Source organism: Bubalus bubalis, chromosome 21 (assembly GCF_019923935.1).
Source record: "Bubalus bubalis isolate 160015118507 breed Murrah chromosome 21, NDDB_SH_1, whole genome shotgun sequence".
NCBI classification, from domain to species: domain Eukaryota; kingdom Metazoa; phylum Chordata; class Mammalia; order Artiodactyla; family Bovidae; genus Bubalus; species Bubalus bubalis.
In genome coordinates this window covers 48,598,650-48,618,765 of record NC_059177.1, presented here as the reverse complement: position 1 = coordinate 48,618,765, position 20,116 = coordinate 48,598,650, and the positions used below count along the sequence as shown (strand labels likewise).

At 47.7% G+C, this 20,116-nt stretch overlaps 2 protein-coding genes across 5 annotated transcripts in view; one reads left to right on the top strand and one right to left on the bottom strand.

Annotated features, from left to right (window-relative positions):
- The window catches only part of POC1A (POC1 centriolar protein A), a 121,610-nt gene extending 101,911 nt beyond the window's left edge, over positions 1-19,699 (bottom strand). For 2 of the 3 annotated variants that reach the window (XM_044933613.2, XM_025272581.3), the window contains exon 1: positions 19,455-19,698. The gene's annotated coding sequence lies outside the window, so the exon portion shown is untranslated. Of the gene's footprint in view, positions 1-19,454 lie in introns of all 3 variants that reach the window. The other variant, XM_044933614.2, reaches the window with a different exon arrangement.
- Positions 1,256-15,326, top strand: ALAS1 (5'-aminolevulinate synthase 1). Of its 2 annotated transcripts, XM_006044020.4 has the most exons (11): positions 1,256-1,413; positions 2,425-2,643; positions 6,443-6,670; positions 7,408-7,557; positions 8,374-8,596; positions 9,450-9,634; positions 10,159-10,338; positions 10,672-10,836; positions 12,751-13,019; positions 13,718-13,880; positions 15,017-15,326. In XM_006044020.4, the coding sequence occupies exons 1-11, from the start codon at positions 1,272-1,274 to the stop codon at positions 15,175-15,177; spliced, it is 2,085 nt and encodes a 694-aa protein (XP_006044082.3). In that variant the 5' UTR covers positions 1,256-1,271; the 3' UTR covers positions 15,178-15,326. The 2 variants fall into 2 exon arrangements, with proteins under 2 accessions (XP_006044082.3, XP_025128360.3); XM_025272575.3 differs by lacking the exon at positions 2,425-2,643 and having other exon boundaries at positions 1,257-1,413.
- Positions 19,700-20,116: the final 417 nt, after the last annotated feature.

Below are 20,116 nucleotides of genomic sequence, written 5' to 3'. Positions count from 1 at the left end.
TCTGGCTGCACTTGAGTCTGATCTTTTCACTTACATTCTCTCCAGCTGTTGGGCACTGCACAGGGCCCCTCAGCAGGATAGGGCAGAGTTGAGCCCTAGATTCCAAGGCAAAGCTCTCATCTTGGAGCCCCGAACTGGCCCCAGTGCCACTTCAGACCCTGGTGCCTCCTCTGCAGGTTGACTTCCTTCACCTGTCTGGCAGCTGGCTGGGGACTCGGAGAGAGGCAACTGGGAAGTACTGGACCCACCTTGACCACCATCACTCTAGACTTTGTCCCTCTAATTAACACCCACCTGAGGAAGGAGCTACCTGGGCAGTCCTTTCCTCAGGAGAAGGGGAGAGCAACCCTGAGCCTGGTGCAGGCCCAGCACAACCAAGCCCAAGTTAAGCTGGGAAGGGTGTGGAGCAAGGAGGCCACGCTGGCGTTCCTGACAGGGCTTTGTCAACCTGTACCCTAAAGGTGTGGTCTGGGGGAGACTCAAAGGAGGTAGGGCCAGTTCAACTCTGGGAGAAAGCCCTGAGTCACCCAGCTGGTGCCCAGACCGGGCGGCCAGCAAGGGACTTTGGGCAGCCCACAATGGAAAATAATCAATATGTGCCAAACCCCAACCACGGGTCAGACCCCATGCTTCCACCGCCGGCCCCCCTGAGTGTGTAGTGTGTGGGTTCCATCCAGCCCCGTTCCTTGTGCTCCTTCTCTGCATCAGGTTAAGTCCCTTTATCTCAGACCACAAAGTGCAACGGATAGGTCTGCTTCTGCTCCTAGAATCCCTCCCTCCAGGTCCCTGGGAATCACCCCCAGGACCACACCATGCTTAAGTCAGTCCAGTCCCATCTCCTCCGGGAAGCCTCCCCTGTCCCTCCCTTTCCCCCACTCCCACCCACATAAAAACAAGCCTGGGTGAGTCAGATACTGCTTAATACCCTGGTCTGGAACTCCTAGTTTCCTCTCTCCCCTCTATTCCCAAGGTACCTATTTTTAGAGCCGTATTACCCCTCAGTTGCCCTAGAGGTGCTTCCCCCCACCCCCGCCAACTCTGCCCTTTTATGCCCCCAAAATGGTTCTGAAGCATAGGGGTACTTGGTGGGGGAAGCGACAAGGTGGTGCGGGATGAAGGTATCCATTTCTGCACAGCACTGCACTTCATCCCCACTACCGGCAGTCCCAGTAATCCCCTTTCCACCGAGTCAAAGTCCAAGGAGCGCCTCCTCGCCCCGCCCCGCCCTTTCCGCAGCACGCCTGCGCAGAAGCCGCACTCGTCCACGGCGCATGCGCAGCTGCCCATCTGGGTGTATATTAGGACGACAGGGATCACGGCCTGAGGGTTCTCGCAGACAAGGGCAAGGCTTGGTTCGACACTTCCACTTGGGTACCTGCGGCCTCCGCCACCTCCGCCGAGTTCCCCGCGCAGGTGAGGGCCCCGCGCTCTGCGTGCGGCGCAGCCGGGGGCAACCCGACCCCCGCGTGCCCTGCCTGCCGGCGCCCCGCTGCCCTAGCCGTTGGGACCCCATCCCCCACCGCACTAATCACCCTCCACCTCGGGGTCAACTTTTTTTGTTCCCGATCTCCTACCACATCGGCCCCTTCCGCCATTCCCCATTTAACCGACCACTTTCGAATGGCCATTCGCCATTTAACCGACTGATTTCGAATTCCTGCCTTAGACACCTCGTTAATCTCGAGTCCTAGACACTTCCTCCCCCACCTCTACCCGCTAACTTCTGACCTCCCCTGCCCAGGACCACCGCTTTCCGCCAGACCCAAGGCCCTCGTTTTTTAACCCTTGCTTCTTCCCAGTTAGTCCAAGCGGCATTTCCCCTTGTACCCTTGGCCTTCTGTACGCCTCTCCTTTCTCAGTTATGCCCAGTTCATGGAACTGTAGGGGCATACCCTCGGGGAAATCCTGGCCTCAGGAACCCCGGGCTGGACTGGATGCCTTCTTGAGAGTTTTGGGAGTGTGTGGGGACCAGGAGAAGATCAGGATCCCTAAGAGTCCTCTCTGCCTGGATGGATGACAGTGGCTTCTTCCCTGGCCTCACTTCACCACCTGGGTGGGTGCCAGGGTGTCTTATCTGCACTGTGCATCTTCCTCAAGGAGCCTCTGACTTCCCAAACCTGTTCCTGACTTGTCCCTCATGTCCCAGCCCCTTGGTTATTACTCATCATTATTTACGGTATTCGGTAAAGTAGCTTTGCAGGTGCCTTTTTAGGTAGCTGGGGAATGAAGAAGATGGTGATCTGGGTTGCGTGTGGTCACCACTTCTTAGTCCCTCATCAGTGCTGTCCTTAGACATTTTTGAGTGAGACTCATTAGTATCCCAGGGTAGCCTTGCTACAGACTTCAGGTGACAATCCAGTGACCTTGGGGTGGTATTTGCACAAATATTAACAAGTGTTGGTGTCACTCCTCATCTTTGTGCAGGATCAGTGTACCTCCGGGAGATGGAGACTGTTGTTCGTCGCTGCCCATTCTTATCCCGAGTGCCTCAAGCCTTTCTGCAGAAGGCAGGCAAATCTCTATTGTTCTATGCCCAAAACTGCCCTAAGATGATGGAAATTGGGGCCAAGCCAGCCCCTCGGGCCCTGTCCACTTCAGCAGTACTCTGCCAGCAGGTCACAGAAACCCCTCCAGCTAATGAGAGTAAGTGTCCTTAGCAATGATGTAGAGGGTGGTGGGATGTCTGCATTCATTACAAGACCCTGGAAGCAGTTCTTGTGCACAGTGCTGACGAGGGTCACGCTGAGGGGGTTACTGTGTGCCAGGCTCAGTTCTTTGCATAGCTTATCTCATGGAATCATCATCCTAACCCCACAAAGTAGGCACTTCTAGTTTTCACATCTTTAAAGGTGAAACAGTGGCCAGTGTTCCACCTTATGGATTGCATGTTGGTATCTGTTGGGAGTTTGTCAGTGCCTCATTCATGTAAGCCTAAGAATCTAGAATCTTTCTGTAAAGATGAAATCTAGAAGTCTGTAACTTCTAAAGTTGTGATTTTCTTCTTCTTTTTTTTCCTTGCCTTTGCCATGTTGCCTGACCTGTGCCTTTTGCCCTCAACTGCTTTCTCTGTGCTATGCCTTCCCAAATTCCTGCTAATTACTTAGGCAGTCACCCCTTTTTTTTTTTTAAATCACTTGTTTATTTGGCTACACCAAGGTCTTAGTTGCGACATGTGAAATCTAGTTCCCTGACCAGGGATCAATCCCAAGCCTCCGGCACTGGGGAGCAGAGTCTCAGCCACTAGACCATAAGGGAAGTCTGAGTCACTTATCTTATACTTTTATCTTTTTGTCTGGCTCCAGACCATGTGGGCTATTCCAGACTAAACCATCTTCAAAGTCAATTCTGTTAGTTGCTCAGTTGAGTCTGACTCTTTGTGACCCCATGGGCTATAGCCTGTCACGCTCCTCTGTCCACAGGATTCTCCAGGCAAGAGTACTGGAGTGGCTTGCCATTTCCTTCTCCAAGCAGGTTCTGTACCATCTGAGCCACCAGGGAAACGCAGAAAGTCAACTGTGCCTGTGTGCTTTTCAGTTACATTAGGCTACACTGAGGCTCTAGCAACCCCTGAATCTCACGGGCTTAACACACAAAAGATATCTATCTTGTTCATACAAGGTAGGTCATCTTGTTCACACTTTGGGTCATCAGGGCCATTTTCTTCTAAGCAGTGACCTGGGGTTCACACTTTGGTGTCCTACAGCTTTACCGCTGAAATAGATGGCTTTTGGGTCACTATTGCATGAGGGGAAAGTGAGAAGGTCTCAAATCAGCTTATCTTTTAAAAACTTTTCGTAACAGTAAATTTCAATTTTGAACAACAATAATCAGTGAGAGCCAATTTTGTTTCATTTGTGTCCCCATTTAGCCACTGTTAACGGAGAAGGCAATGGCACCCCACTCCAGTACTCTTGCCTGGAAAATCCCATGGACAGAGGAGCCTGGTGGGCTGCAGTCCATGGGGTCACTAAGAGTCAGACATGACTGAGCGACTTCACTTTCACTTTCACTCCCACTGTACTATTTTGAAACTGGTTCCAGAAATCTCCTCTGTAAATATCAGTATTGTACCTTTAAAAGATATGAGTTCTAAACCCACCATCACAGAACCATTATCACATCTAAAAGATGATGCAGTTTCCTAATGTCATCAGATACTCACTGATCCCCACCAGCTCTTGGGTATTTTAGCCAGGAAGCAACACATAACAGCTATTGGCCAGAACTAGTAACAGAGCTCCAACTAAATGCAAGCATACTGTCCTTTTTCTTTTACTTTTTTTTTTTTACTGTGGCAAAGTACATATAAAACTTCCCATTGCAACCACTTTTAAGTATACAGTGGTATTAAGTATATGCATATTGCTCTGCAGCCATCACCACCATGCAATGTCCAGAACTCTTTTCATTGTCCCAGACTGAAACTCTGTGGCAACTCAATCCTAACTCCCCCGCCCCCATTTTCCTCCCCCAGGCCCTGGCAGACATGATTGAACTTTCTCTGACTTTGACTACTCTAGAAATGTCACTTAAGTGGAATCATACAGAATTTGTTAAAGTAGTAATTTTTTAACACATATATCTTTGTATATTAATTTTAAAATTTTGTTTTTAAGAAAGAGATCAGAGATTTAGTTCTAGTCTTTTCCAGGAGAGAATTCAACTTTTCAGATTCCACTTAATTCTGGGGAATAATTTACCCTACAGGCTTGTTAGGTATGTTCTTTGAGTGTGAACTTGTAAGAAAAGAATGTTTTTTTCTTTTAGTAGAAAGGATTTAATCCTTTGTTGGATTTTTTTTTTCCTCCTTACCATTGTTTAGGAATTAGTTATGGTTTTTTTTTTTACTGAATAATCAAAACCCTGTTTTACCAGTCTCTTAGCAATAGATTTCTCTTGTATTCCTGGTTGAGTAAAATGTGACTTGTCCACTTGATAGACTATTATGTAACCATCCCAGATGATACTCAAAATATTTACTAGCTTACATAGATCTTTATAATGAAAAGGGCATATTAAAACAAGCATACAGGTGGCTCAGCTGGTAAAGAATCTGCCTGCAGTGGGGGAGACCTGAGTTCGATCCCTGGGTTGGGAAGATCCGCTGGAGAAGGGAATAGCTACCCACTTCAGTATTCTGGCCAGAAATCCATGGACTATATATATATAGTCCATGGGGTCACAAAGAGTCAGACGTGACTAGGCGACTTTCACTTCAACAACATACAGAAAAAGTAAAACTTTTTCTAAACCTGTACAAAAGGGGAAAAGACAGTTAATATGCCAAGTTGTCTGCAGTGGTTATGGCAGGGGGTTGTTTCTTTTCTGGTTTTCTGGTGTTTTTGTTTTGCCACACTGCAAAGCATGTGCAACTTCCCCAACCAGGGACCTGTGCCCCCTGTAGTGGAATTGTGGAGTCTTAGCCACTAGACCACCAGGGAAGTCCTGAAATGGTTATTATTATTTTTTTAATGGTTATGTTTTGAATGATAGAACTCTGTTTTTCTAGACTTCCTACAATGAATATGTATTTAATGATTCTTATAGTGAATGAAATGAACTTGAAAGCAATTTTTTTGGCCATGCCACATGGCATACGAGATCATAGTTCCCTGATCAGGGATTGAACCTGTGCCCTCCTGTAATGGAAATGCAGAGTCCTAACCACTGGACTGCCAGGAAAGTCCCATTTCTGGGTTGTTGTTTTTTTGTTTGTTTGTTTTTTTTTACTTTCCTTTTAGAAGATTTTGATAAAAAACTATATTACTATATGGAGACATCTTACCCAAGCTATAGGAGAGCCTGGCCTATGACTCACAGGAATATCCCAGGATGATGAAGAAAGACTTCCAGAAGGAAGATGAACACATTTGCTCAAGGGGAGAGGGAAGTCTAGGAAATTAATTCCCAGCCAGCTGTGTTAAGTCATGAACTTCTTTGAGCCATTTAGAGAAAACTGATAGTTTATATGTTAAGCAACAGCACGCTTTTTTTGGTCAAGAATCTAAACCAATGTTTTTGGTCTAGAAAATATTAGCAGAGAAAAAGTTGTATGACCATTTCCAATTACTTCAAGAGTGTATCCTCTCATGAAATATGCTGAGTGTACTTGGGGCAGATTTACTGAAAATAATCCAGCTCAAGAATGCAGGGCCGTTTAGAACTAGAAAGTACTACTTTGGGGATTGATAAGTGAGAGGTACTGTGGGTTTGAGCAGTAGGTGGACTGTGCCTGTTAACTCTTCACAGGAGCATTGTTTCCAGTGAGACAGATGAGAAAGCAGTTGAATTTGCAGAACCCAGTAAGAATAAACTGGTGTCTGGATCCTGAGGTAGAGGAAGTATAAAGTGTGTCTTCGAGGTAACAAGAGAAAGAAACAAGTGGGCCTCTGTGTCCCCAGCAGCCAGATCCGATGCTTCAGTTTTTCCATTTCCCCCTCAGAGGACAAAGCCACCATAGCCGAAGTGCAGCAGGCTCCTGATGGATCCCAGCAGACTGCAGATGGCACACAGCTTCCATCTGGACACCCTTCCCTCGCCTCGAGCCAGGGCACTGGGAGCAAGTGCCCTTTCCTGGCAGCTGAGATGAGCCAGGGCGGCAGCAGCGTCTTCCGCAAAGCCAGCCTGGCGCTTCAGGAAGACGTGCAGGAGATGCATGCCGTGAGGAAAGGTAAACTGACAGGGACCCTCGCGAGAGTGAAGAGGCCCTCGGCTCCTCCAGACCCTCAGATCTGTCTGAGCTATTACTAGGGGAGTTTCTGTGTCCGCATCTTCCTCTTTTAGGGCCAAGGCGAAAGATCATCCAGATAGGGGACTGTGTGGTAAATGTGGGAGTTTCTTTTCTTGTGTTGTGTAGGGTGTGACCAGCTTTTACAGTAACTAATTTCTGAAAATAGCCCGCAGGCATAAACTGTTAACTGGTTGCCCTGTGTTTCTTTCCCATCATCTGGTGGGATAAAAGGGAAAAAACAGTGTTACTGCAATTAGTGCTGGTCTTAGGACTCCCAAGGTAGCCTTTATTCCATTTGTGGCTGTATCCATGGAACACACAAGGTCCCCAAGAAACCTCGCCAGCAGAAATGATCAAATGGCTGGAATGGTTTTCTATAAAGAAAATTGTCTCAGTTAGGGTTGGGGGGTGCAGTGGGGAAGGCATGCTAACCAGCCAGGGGGAAAAAAAAAGCTTCAGAGTTTAATGTTCCTCAAAGCTGGCTGGTAGCTCTGAAAACAAAATCAAACAGTAACTAAAGAAGAGAGGCTTCATATATTCAGTTACATCTCACTTTGGTTATGATGGGCTATTTTTATGAACTAGGCAGTAAGCCATTTTTGACAATATGTCTGGAAGGTATTGTGGACTCAGAATAGAACACTGATCCCCTGTGCCTCTTGTTACTTGTTTTCCAGAGGTTGCCCAAACCTCAGTGAATCCCAGTGTGATTAACGTGAAGACCGAAGGAGGGGAGCTGAATGGACTGTTGAAGAACTTTCAGGATATCATGCGAAAGCAACGACCAGAAAGAGTGTCCCACCTTCTTCAAGATAACTTGCCAAAATGTAAGTCTCCTTGATATTTGCCTAGTGGAAGACCGTTTATAACTTAAACATACATCAGATTAAACATATAATTGCATGGTGAGTTGAGGATTAAAAACCATGTCCCTGGGACTTCCCTGGTGGTCCAGTGGTTAAGACTTAGCACTCCAAAGGCAGGGGACCTGAGTTGCATCCCTGGTCAGGTAACTAGATCCCACACGCCGCAACTAAAGATCCCGCATACCACAACTAACGGAAGATTCTGCATGCCGCAAGTATTAATAAGATCCAGTGCAGCCACATTAATTAAAAAAAAAAACCATGCCCCTTGCTTGATGCAGGTTGGTGCTCTTGTCTATAGTAAATGCCAGTCCTGTTGAGAGCCTGCCTCCTCTCTCTTAGCACCTACTGTCTGCTCACGGAAAGTGAAAAGTGAAAGTTGCTCAGTCGTGTCGTACTCTTTGCAACCCCATGGAGTATACAGTCCATGGAGTCCTCCAGACCATTATATGGGAGTGGGTAGCCTTTCCCTTCTCCAGGGGATCTTCCTGACCCATGAATTAAACCGGGGTCTCCTGCGTTACAGGAGGATTCTTTACCAACTGAGCTACCAGGGTGGGGGTTATGTTAAATGCTTGGCACATACAGTGTCCTTTGAGACACATACAGTCTTAAGATGCGGGCGTCAAGAAACCTGCCCAGATGAGTACTTCCTTCAGTTGTCCAGAACCTCCCTACTGCCAAGTGACCGAGCTGGGATGGGAACCCAGGTCTTCCACCAAAGCCTAGGTGTGCTTTTTAACCATCAGACTGTACTGTCTTTTGTTTGGTTTTTAGCTGTTTGCACTTTTCAGTATGATCGTTTCTTTGAGAAGAAAATTGATGAGAAAAAAAATGACCATAGCTATCGAGTTTTCAAAACTGTGAACCGGAAGGCGCAGTCCTTCCCCATGGCAGATGACTATTCGGACTCTCTCATCAGCAAAAAGCAGGTGTCTGTCTGGTGTAGCAATGACTACCTAGGAATGAGTCGCCACCCACGGGTGTGTGGAGCCGTCATGTAAGTAGCTCTCAGCTTTCAGATACCACTGGCATGAGCATGACTTTGCAACACATTGATAATTTACAGGGATTGGATCTATATTTTATAGGGGAAAATTTTAAAAGCTAAATTTTTAGCCTTTAAAAACATGTACACATTAATTTTAGAGAACTCTAAAGTGTAAGTAGTTGATGGAGCTCCTCTTTGTGCAAGGGTTCAAGTTTATGGGCTTGTTGACTATATGTCTGCTGACTTCCTACTTCTCCATAAGCAAGGACCCCTCTTACACCAAGCAGTCTTGCACATACCTGCCCTGCCTTGTAGGTGTGGACGGAGAAATACAACTTGAGCAGCAGGGGATGGTAGAGCCCGTTATTCATGTCCTTCAGGAGGTTTGCCATGGTTAAGGACACCTGAGAGATTTGCTGGCCAAATTCCCCAAGGAGGCTTGCCAGAGAGAGCCCAGTCTGAGGTTTAGTAATAGAGACAGCCTAAGATTATGGGACTGGTTTGCAGAGGGTATAACCGACAATCAGTCAAGATGTCCCTCTAGAGCCTGAGGTGATGTTATTGGAGAAAGAGATGTTTGTCAGAGAAAAGAAACCTTCGTAAATTAACTCAACTCAACTAAGACTGGTAAGTGGACACTTGCTCTTGGTCCCCCCAGAGGCATCATCACCCTGATGTTGAGACTTTGTCCCACCCAGTCTAGACAGGAAGTGGTTGAAACTTCTGGCCCCATATTCACAGGGAAAGAAGCGCCACATCAACATCAGTCTGAGTCTCCTGGATCCTAGAGGGAGGAACTCTTCTTACAGTACTCACACCCATGAGATGTATTTTCTGTTTGCCATTTTTTTTTTTTTTAAAGAGACACTTTGAAACAGCATGGTACTGGAGCAGGGGGTACTAGAAATATTTCTGGAACTAGTAAATTCCACGTGGACCTGGAGCGGGAGCTGGCTGACCTCCATGGAAAAGATGCTGCACTCTTGTTCTCCTCGTGCTTTGTGGCCAATGACTCGACCCTCTTCACTCTGGCTAAGATGATGCCAGGTAGGAAGCCTGCTGTGGGTGCCTTAGAACTGTCTGGGTTTCTTAGTAATAACAGGAAGATGACAAAAAAGACTTACCGAAACCACTCGAGGTACGCTAGGAACTTATAAACTGAGTTAACACTCCACGAAGTGTTACATTCTGAGTTCCAGTGGAGCAGGGTAACAGTGAAGAATCGGACTTGCAGGGCTTGTCCTTCTAGTAATTGCTTCCAGTGTGCTTTGTATTCCAAGAAAATCTTTTGGAGAATTCTCTTAATCATGTGTAGTTATCTTTTGATTGAGTTTGGAGTGAGGCAGCTAGATTTAAAAGCAGATTAACTCTGTGCCACTGGGTTATTTTATATCTTTGGGCCTTCTCAGAGGAGAAGCACTAGTTATTTTGCCAGAAAGAAACTGGCATGCAGGGTCTTTTTCCTACGGGGCAAAGTAGTATTTTCAGGGTCAAGTCTGTTGTCCTTGACTGTTGAGAAAATAATATGGCTTTGGTACAGATGGCAATAAAGCGCATTTTTGTCTTGTTAGGCTGTGAGATTTACTCTGACGCTGGGAACCATGCCTCCATGATCCAAGGCATTCGAAACAGCGGAGTGCCAAAGTACATCTTCCGCCACAACGATGTCAGCCACCTCCGAGAACTGCTGCAGAGGTCCGACCCTGCCGTCCCCAAGATTGTCGCCTTTGAAACTGTACACTCAATGGACGGTAAGTCTATCTAGAAGCCAGCCTGAAAACTTTTAATGAAAACAAGGCCTGAACTTAAAAGCACGGTATTATTTTTGTAGTTTCTTTTCTTTTCACCTTCTGCCAGGATTTTGTAGTTGGGGGACACCGTATAGATTGGGGTGATTGTAGGTAGATATTCTACTTTGGCTTTTACTAAGCTCCAAATCTCAAAACAGTCCAGAAACTGGGGGAAGTTCATTGCTTTCCCCATATTAAAAATATCTTAGAAGGTAAGTTATTGTGTTCTAATCCTTACCAAAACAGAAATCTGACACAGCAAGTGCTTCAGCATGGTCTGTGGTCTCTCCTCAGGGGCAGTGTGCCCACTGGAAGAGCTGTGTGACGTGGCCCACGAGTTTGGAGCAATCACCTTCGTGGATGAGGTCCACGCAGTGGGGCTCTACGGGCTGCAAGGCGGAGGGATTGGCGATCGGGATGGAGTTATGCCAAAAATGGACATCATTTCTGGAACACTTGGTATGTATACTCTGCACAGTCTGTAACCCATACTAAAATTAAATTCTGACTCAGTGGTAAAGAATCCACCTGCCAATGCAGGAGATGAGAGTTCCATCCCTAGGTCAGAAAGATCCCCTAGAGGAGGAAATGGCAACCCACTCCAGTATTCTTGCCTAGGAAATCCCATGGACAGAGGAGCCTGGGGACTAGTCTATGGGGTTGCAAAAGAGTCGGACAAAATTTAGCAACTAAACAACAAAACCAAGGACTGCTGGTCTAATGGGTCAGGTGAGGAGATGGTCTGATAGCATCTAAAGCCTAGGTCACTTTTTTGAGCAAGTTTTCATTTTCTCAGTGAGTGGCACAGCTTAGCAGAATCCCTTGAGTCATGGAGGCCTGGCCAGCAGAATCAAAGTAAATCTCATAGCTTAACATGACGGAAGTACCATTTGTTGCCCTTTGAGCTCATTCCAAACATAGTTGTGGGTCTAGGTACACATCGTGACAATAGCTTTTACTCTCTCTGCATCAGATTGTTCCCTTATATTAAAAAGAAACAAAAAGGAAGAATTTTAGTGCTGTTCTCTTGGAGCTACAGGTTCAGGGGCTGGGTTGTGAAGCTGAGCTCTGTCCCTAGCATGTGGGAACAGTCCAGTTCACCCAGTGTCTTTGTATATCCTCTGCTCCTCCTAGTTGAGATGCAGCATCTCTTGGAGCAACTCCAGACTCCATAGCCATGCTGCCTGCTGGGTGTAAGTCTTGCCTGTGTAACTCACTATCGGTGTGACCTTGGATTGGTGGTTAACTTCTCTGTGCCTCAGTTTCCTCATGGAGGTAACAGCAGACCCCTACCTCAGTTTGAAGAATATAAGTAAACAGTATACAGACAATTACTATAGGCCTTCTCTTCGTCTATGAAATAAAAATGTCATCTATACAAATTTGAGAATTTCAGAAGTTAGTAAAGCAGTTGGAGACACACACAGTGGCTGGCTAATGCCACTTTACGGTCTGCACTGGTAAAGGAATGGCAAGCAAAAAAGAGTGTCCTTCAGCCCCGTCAAGGGGCATGAGAACATCGTGCAGACCGGGAGAGCCTGGGGCTCTTGGGGCAGAGCCCTGCCAGGAGGAGAACTCTTGTTCAAGTGTCCTGTCCTGATTCCAGCTGCCCTTTCCTTGTAAAGAGCTCTCATGACGTGGGCCCTTTGAAGATATGGTCCCTGAGAGATGAAAAGGGCTGGAGAGAAAAATTTTCCATTGTGACATCTTATACCAGTCCAGTCATGTGTGGGGTTGAAGCAAGAATGTTAATTACAGAACATAATATTTAAGATTGAGGAGGACTCTTCTGGAGTCCTTAATCTTGAAACCTGAGATCCCGATTATTTAAGGGAACTCAAGAAGAAGGAAAAATGAGGCCAGCCCTAAATCAACCATAACAGGATCTGAGTTTTCCTTGTTGGAGTTTTGTGATTACTTAAGTAGAAATTAATACCGGTCCTGCCAAAACAAGTTAGTGTCTTTAGCTGGCTGACATTCTGGCCTCAAGGGTAACACTCACAGTGAGCACCCAGCTGGACCCTGTCCAGAGCACGCACAGTGCAGAATGCGGGGGATGCAGCCGACTTGGGTGGGCAGGGAGGACAGAGGGAGGTGGCGCTTGGTGTTAGGCATCCTGGGACCAGCCGCTGGTGCCACACCTAGTCTGGAGACCTGCACTTTGATCCTGATCAGACACCAGCTTGGCCATTTGACTTTGGGCAAGACCCTTTCGTAACATTCTCAGCTTTTTCCCTTTTGGAAATGGGCTGCTGTCCCTTGATTTCAGTCTTAGGACAAAGGAGAGAGAGAAGAGTAAGTGTTCTGAGGGTCTGCAGCGCCTGGCTGTGCACATTTAGGGCAGTCGCTGTAATAAATGAACCTGTCTCCTAGGCAAAGCCATTGGCTGCGTTGGAGGGTACATCGCCAGCACGAGTTCCCTGATCGACACCGTCCGGTCCTACGCAGCGGGCTTCATTTTCACCACCTCCCTGCCGCCCATGCTGCTGGCTGGAGCACTGGAGTCTGTGCGGATCCTGAGGAGCACTGAGGGCCAGGCACTTCGCCGCCAACACCAGCGCAACGTGAAGCTCATGAGGCAGATGCTGATGGATGCTGGCCTGCCAGTGGTCCACTGCCCCAGTCACATCATCCCTGTCCGGGTAATGACCTGTCTGTGACTGGACTCGCTGGGGGCTGGGCCTCTGCACTTGACCAGGAGATGTTCTGGTTCACGCCTTCCTGAACTTGGGCTGGGCAGGGTGACTGTTGGGGCCAAGGGCTGTAGCCAGTGGCTGTCTGCCATGTTTCTGCCTTTGGCTGACTTCACAATGAGAATGAAGCCTTTGAGCCCAGCAGGCTGGAGGTTCCTTCTCCAGCGCACTAGCCTTGACAGGGTAAACACAGAGCTTGAGTCTGGGAAGCTCTGGAAGCCGGAGCTTGGCTAGCTGTGAAGTATGGCTTTTTATTCATTTCATTGTGACACAGGTCTTGCTCTGCCTGCTACAAAGGGCAGTCCTGCTGGCGTCACAGTTGAGTTCGTCTGAGTAACAGAGCTGGTATCACCAAAGCTTCCTTCATCCCCAGGGTGCAGACACCCCCTGCCATCACAAGAGGCTCATGGGAGCTCCCGCTACCCCCCTTTGGAGCCTGGGAGGGAGATCAGTGTGAAAGTTACTTCTACTATGGTTTCAGTTCTCTGATCTGTGGTTAACAGCCCTTTAAACTGCAGGTGTCGGGGCAGCACTCTGCCTCTCTGCCAGGCTTGCATATGCAGGTCGAGCCCAAGCCACTTGGACATGCGTGTGACTAGTCTCTGCTGTCTGGTTCCAGCCTTATCTTCTGTTATTATCAATCTTAGGTGGCAGATGCTGCTAAAAACACGGAGGTCTGTGATGAACTAATGACTAGACATAATATCTATGTCCAAGCGATCAATTACCCCACAGTGCCCCGGGGCGAGGAGCTGCTGCGCATTGCCCCCACGCCCCACCACACGCCGCAGATGATGAGCTACTTTGTGGGTGAGTAGCCAGGGAGCTGCCAGAGCCCCGCGGGAGAGTGGCATGAAGCTATCTGCAGCATTTATAGTTCAGGCCATTCAGATTTGTCTTTTTCCAAGTAATCAAGAATTCTCAGGTGGTACAGAAGGGTGAAAGGCGTTTAGTCGTTTGTTCCACTTCATTGGAAGCACTGAGGGAGCCTGCTATCCGCTCACTGTTCCCATCCATGCCTCTGTCTGTGTGACTCAGGGACCCCCAGTGGTGACTGCTGCAGGAGAGATGCCTAAGCCTGCCCGAGCCTCCAGAGCTCAGCTCTGCACTTCTCTCTTCCCTGAAAACCAACTACACACCTAACCCCTTCTGTTCAGCATTTCATATTCTCATAGTTCTGTATAACCCAGGCCTTTCCCGCTGTGTCCACCTGAAGGCAGAGACTGAACGGGCTGCCCATAGCTGCCTCTGCCTCGGAGGTGTGTTGCCCTCCTGAGCCTCCACCGCCACCCACGGTGGTTTCCCTGCCTCTAGCCTTTAGGGCTACCCTGCAAGGAATGATCCGTTCCACACAGTGGAGCCATGTGGGAGCAACTTCTCTGAAGGGTGTAAAGTCAGACCTGGGTTTTCTCTATTTTTTAAGTAACAGCCTATTAAGATAGAATTCATATAAAACAAATTCTAACCTTCGAATTACATAATTCAGTGGTTTTTAAGTAATGATGTGCAACCGTCAGCACTCTGATGCCAGAATGTTTTTATCACCTCAGAGAGAAACTTTACACCACTTAGCAGCCACATCCCAGCCTTGATCCACTTTTTGTCTGTGGACTTGCCTATACATAACATTTTATATAAATGGAATCGTACAATATATGGCCCTTTATGCCTGGCTTATTTCACAGCACAGTGTGTTCAAGGTTTCATCTACGTTGTAGCTTGAATCAGCACTTCATTCCTACCAAATAATTTTCCTCAGTACAGATACACCACATTTTGTTTATCCATCAATTGGTGGATGTTTGGGTTGTCTCCACTTTTGATTATTATGAAAAAGAAAAGAATGCTGCTGTGAACTCTTGCATACAAGTTATTATTGGGGACATATATTTCCATTTGTCCTGGGTATGTACTTCCTCTAATTTTAAAAAACTTGCTCCTCACAGATAACCTGCTGGCCACGTGGAAGCGAGTTGGGCTGGAACTCAAGCCACATTCCTCAGCCGAGTGCAACTTCTGCAGGAGGCCACTGCATTTTGAAATGATGAGTGAAAGAGAGAAATCTTACTTCTCTGGTATGAGCAAGCTGGTGTCTGCTCAGGCCTGAATGTGCTGTGCCCTAAGTTACTCCACCTATCCCAAGTCACGTTGTATCCAGGTAGTCCCTCCACAGTTGTCTTTGTATGTGAATTAAATTATATTAATTTTAATCTATGGTAAACATGTAGTCCAGAAAATAAATTCTCGTCTAAATCAGGGTTCCTCTTTTTATTGGCTACTGAATCAAAAAGTCATTCATCCCTTTAAACTCAGTCTGTATTGCTGAGATGTGTGAAAATATCCTGGTCCCAGGTAGTGGCTCCAGACCCTACTCAGGATGGCACAGTCTCTCAGAATGCCGGAAGCTGCTGCTGCTAAGTCACTTCAGTCGTGTCCGACTCTGTGCGACCCCATAGATGGCAGCCCGCCAGGCTCCCCCGTCCCTGGGATTCTCCAGAGAAGAACTCCAGAGTAGGTTGCCATTTCCTTCTCCACTGCATGAAAGTGAAAGGTGAAAGTGAAGTCGTTCACACATATCCAACTCTTCGCGACCCCATGGACTGCAGACCACCAGGCTCCTCCGTCCATGGGATTTTCCAGGCAAGAGTACTGGAGTGGGGTGCCATTGCCTTCTCCCCTGGAAGCTAGCATGTCCTTTTTTGAAAACTAGAGTATGATTGCTTTGCAATGTTGTGTTTGTTTCTGCTGTACAACAAAGTGAATCATCTATACCTATACACATATCCCCTGCCTCTTGAACCTCCCTCCCACTGCCACCATCCCACCTCTCTAGGTCATCACAGAGCATGGAGCTGAGCTCCCTGTGTTATCCAGCAGCTTCCCACTTGCTGTCTGTCCTACACATGGTATTAATATGTCAAGCCCAATCTCCCGATTCGTCCTACCCTCCATAGAGTGGGACACGACTGAAGCGACTTGGCAACAGCAGCAGCCCCTCCCCGGTGGTGGCCACATGCCCATTCTCCACGTCTGCATCTCTGCTCCTGCCCTGCAAATAGGTTCACCTGTACCACTTTTCTAGATTCCACATACATGTGTTCATATACAATCTTTGTTTTTCTCTTTTTGAGTTACTTCACTCTGTATGACAGACTCTAAGTCCATCCACATCACTACAAAAGACTCAGATTTGTTCATTTTTCTGGCTGAGTAATATTCCATTGTATATATGTAATCTTTGACAAAGGCAAGAATATACAAGGAGAAAATACAGCCTCTTCAATAAGTGGTGCTGGGAAAACTGGATAACTACACGTCAAAGAATGAAATTAGAACACTTCCTAACACCATGCACAAAAAGAAACTCAAACTGGATTAAAGACTTAAATGTAAGGTGAGACACTATAAAACTCTTAGAAAAAACATAGAACAATCTTTGACATAAATCACAGCAAGATCTTTTTTGACCCACCTCTTAGAGTAATGAAAATAAAAACGAATGTGACCTAATTAAACTTAAAAGCTTCTGCACAGCAAAGAAAGCCATAAACAAGATGAAAAGACAGCCCTCAGAATGGGGGAAAATATTTGCAAACAAAGCAACAAAGGATTAGTCTCCAAAATAACAAGACGCTCATTCATGCAGCTCAATATCAAAAACACATGATCCTATCAAAAAATTGGCAAAAGACCTAAACAGACATCTCTCCAAAGAGGACAAACACATGGCCAACAAACATGAAAAGATGGGTTCAACATAGCTAATTATTAGAGAGAAGTGAAAGTGTTAGTCACTCAAAGCCGTGTCCACCTGGCGACTGTAGCTGCCAGGCTCCTGTGTCCATGGGATTCTCCAGGCAAGAGTACTGGAGTAGCCATGCCCTCCTCCAGGGGATCTTCCCAACCCAGGGCTCAAACCCAGGTCTCCTGCATTGCGTGCAGATTCTTTATCATCTGAGTCACCAGGGAATGCGAATCAAAACTACGTAGAGGTGTTAGGAAGTATTCTAATTTCATTCTTTTACATGTAGCTGTCCAGTTTTCCCAGCACCGCTTATTGAAGAGGCTGTATTTTCTCCATTGTATATTCCTGCCTCCTTTGTCAAAAATTACATATATACAATGGAATATTACTCAGCCAAACAGAGGTATGACCTCACACCATCAGAATGGCCATCATCAAAAAAATCTACAAACAATAAATGCTGGAGAGGGTGTGGAGAAAAGGGAATGAGTCAGGGGGCGTTCTACACTGTTGGTGGGAATGTAAGTTGGTACAGCCACTGTGAAGAACAGTATGAAGGTTCCTTAAACTAAAAATAAGATTCAGCAATCCCACTCCTGGGCATACATCCAGAAAAAACTAATTTGTAAAGACACGTGCACCATGCACCCCAGCAGCACTAACAAGAGGCAGGACAGGGAAGTCAGCACGGCTTTAATGCCGCAGGCAGTGGCCGGCACAGCTGTGCCCCAACCCCAAGCAGTTCTGAGGGCACAAGCCGCAGCTGCAGCTGCTTTAGTCCAAGCCTCTCCCCACACCGAACAGTCAGTGCTGAGGTGGCTGCTCCCACCCCAGCCCTGGCCCTCACACTTCCCTATGACAGTCGGGCAGTCCAGGCTGGTCTGTCACCAGCAGGTCCTCCAGTGCTCGCTGCACTGTGGTCTCCAACCGTTCGTTCGTGTTCCTTCCCCTGACTCCTGCCCCTGGGGTTCTGAGTCCCATAGCTTCTTGTGCTCTTACCTTCTTCCCGTGGGCCTGCAGCAGGCACGCACCCATCCTGTAATAAAACAAGCTCTCCCTCGGTCTTGAGCCCCACCTAGCTGCCGCTTCTGTTCTGCCCTTTCTGCTTAGCCCTCCCCACTTGGTCCTTCAGCCTGTTCTTTGTGGAAGCCACTCTTTTCTTGCCACATCATGCTTGTCTTTGCCAAATCCAGCGGCCCATTCTGTTTGCCTCTCATTGGTATTTGAGGTGGTTGTCCTTAGCCTTTTTATAGCTTTCTCTAAGCTTATGGGCCACTGACCTGACTTTCCTCCTCATTCCTGAGCTGGTCGTTCTCTGAATGTTGAGCGCTCACTGGGTTCATCTCTGACTGCACGTCAGGCTTCCCCTCTCTGCGGATCCTCTCTGAGGATCTCTCAATGCCTCCAACACACATGCCACCCTGGTTTTCAGTTCAAGCCGTACATCACTGATGGCCAATAAACAAGCATCTGAACCACGCAGCTCCTGATGGCGCCCAGGGCTGCCCACTCCTCCGCTACTTACCCTCTCCTCATCTTGCCATTATCGATCCACTAACTCCGGCCTCTCGTGTGGAAGTCAGCTCTCATTGACGCACATGACACTGTTAACAAGTCGTGTAAGTTCTATCTCAAAGACAGACCTCAAGCCAGGCCACTTCCCGACACCTCCACTGCTTCTCTCTTGCTTGTGCCGCCATCACCCTGGCACCTGCCCCAGCCCCAGCCTCTACCCCACACAGCAGCCTGCAAGAGCTTTTAAAAAACAGGGACTTTCCTGTCAGTCCAGCGGTTAGGCCTCAGCGCTTACACTGCTGAGGACTCAGGTTCAATCCCTGGCAGAGAACTAAGATCCCATAAGCTGCAGCCCCCTCCTACGCCCGCCCCCCAAATCATGTCCTGTCCCTCCCCTGCAGAAAATTTTTCTGAGTTTTCAAATTGTACCAATTAAGATTCCAGATGGTCGGGACTTCCCTGGTTCTCCAGGGCCTAAGATTCCAAGCTCCCAAGGCAAGGGACCTAGGTCCCAGCCCTGATCAGTAACGAGGGCACACATGCCGTATCTAAGAGTTGGCACGCAACGACTAAGACCCAGCGCAGCCAAATAGATAAATTATATTTAAATATTCTAGACTGTCACAATAGGCTGATGAGATTCTCTGGTATCAAGATCCCATCCATCTCTGCAGCTTCATCACCCATCCCACCCTCACCTGTTCATCCAGCCTCAGGTGTAGACACAGACTCACTCCTGGGTCTCAAATACCCACGGAGGTTCCCACCAGCTTCCAGGGGTTGGTGTTAGCCATTGTTTCTCCCCCAGATTTCTGTTCCCTGGCTCGTGATGTGACTGCCTCTCTTCACTCAGAAAAATCCTCAGAGAGACCTTCCCTGAATGCCAGAGCTAATTGTGTGCTCTGGCCTCCCCCCTGTGCTGCCCTTCAAAGCCCTGGTCACTCACCCTGCAGATCATTTCCCCGTCGCTCTGGAGTCCCGCGCCATGCACAGGGCCTGACACACAGCGAACACGAAGCAAACGTGCTGAGTAAGCAAAAGGGGTCTGTCTCTGCTGTAACTATACACCACAGACGGCGGGGCTTAAAGAACACCATCGTTTCTCAAGAAACAACGTTTCTCACCGTTCTGAAGGCTGTACGTCTCGGGTCAAGCAGCCAACAGATTCCGTTACTGGTGGAAGTCCTCTTCCTGGCCTGCAGACAACTGTCTTCTCGCTACAAATGCATGTGACCTTTACCTCTTCCTCTTCTCTTTTTTTAAAATTACTTTATTCTGTTTTTTGGCTGCGTCGAGTTGTCGTGCCACACGGGCCTTTCCTTGAGGCTCCTGTGCTTCAGAACTGCGAAGGCTCAGTAACTGCAGTACGTGAGCTCCAGAGTGCACATGCGCAGTAGCTGCTTGTGGCACCCGGGCTCCAACGTGCGCAGGCTCAGTAGTTGCAGAAGGGGGGGGGGGTGCCCCAGAATGCACATGCGCAGTAGCTGCTTGAGGCACGTGGGCTTCATAGTGCGCAGGCTCAGTAGTTGGCAGTATGTGCGCTCCGGAGAACTACCGGGTTAGTATTTGTTGCCTGCGAATTTAGTTCTCCCACAGAATGTGGGAGCTTAGTCCTAACAGGGATCAAACCTGTATTGGAGGGCAGAGCCTCACCTACTGAACCACCAGAAAATCTTCCCCCTCTTCTTTTTATAAAACCACTAATCCTACCACAGAGGGCCTACCTCCTACCCTAATTTAAATCTAATTATACTTCAAAGGCCCCACTTCCAAACACCATCACCTG

What these genes read in the sequence shown, in the direction of transcription:
- ALAS1 (XM_006044020.4), top strand. Translation starts at nt 1,272, where the DNA reads ATGCGCAGCTGCCCATCTGGGTGTATATTAGGACGACAGGGATCACGG. An exon ending in GATGCATGCCGTGAGGAAAG is followed by an intron (nt 6,671 to 7,407) that starts GTAAACTGACAG and finishes CTTGTTTTCCAG; the next exon opens with AGGTTGCCCAAACCTCAGTG. An exon ending in GATGATGAGCTACTTTGTGG is followed by an intron (nt 13,881 to 15,016) that starts GTGAGTAGCCAG and finishes TGCTCCTCACAG; the next exon opens with ATAACCTGCTGGCCACGTGG.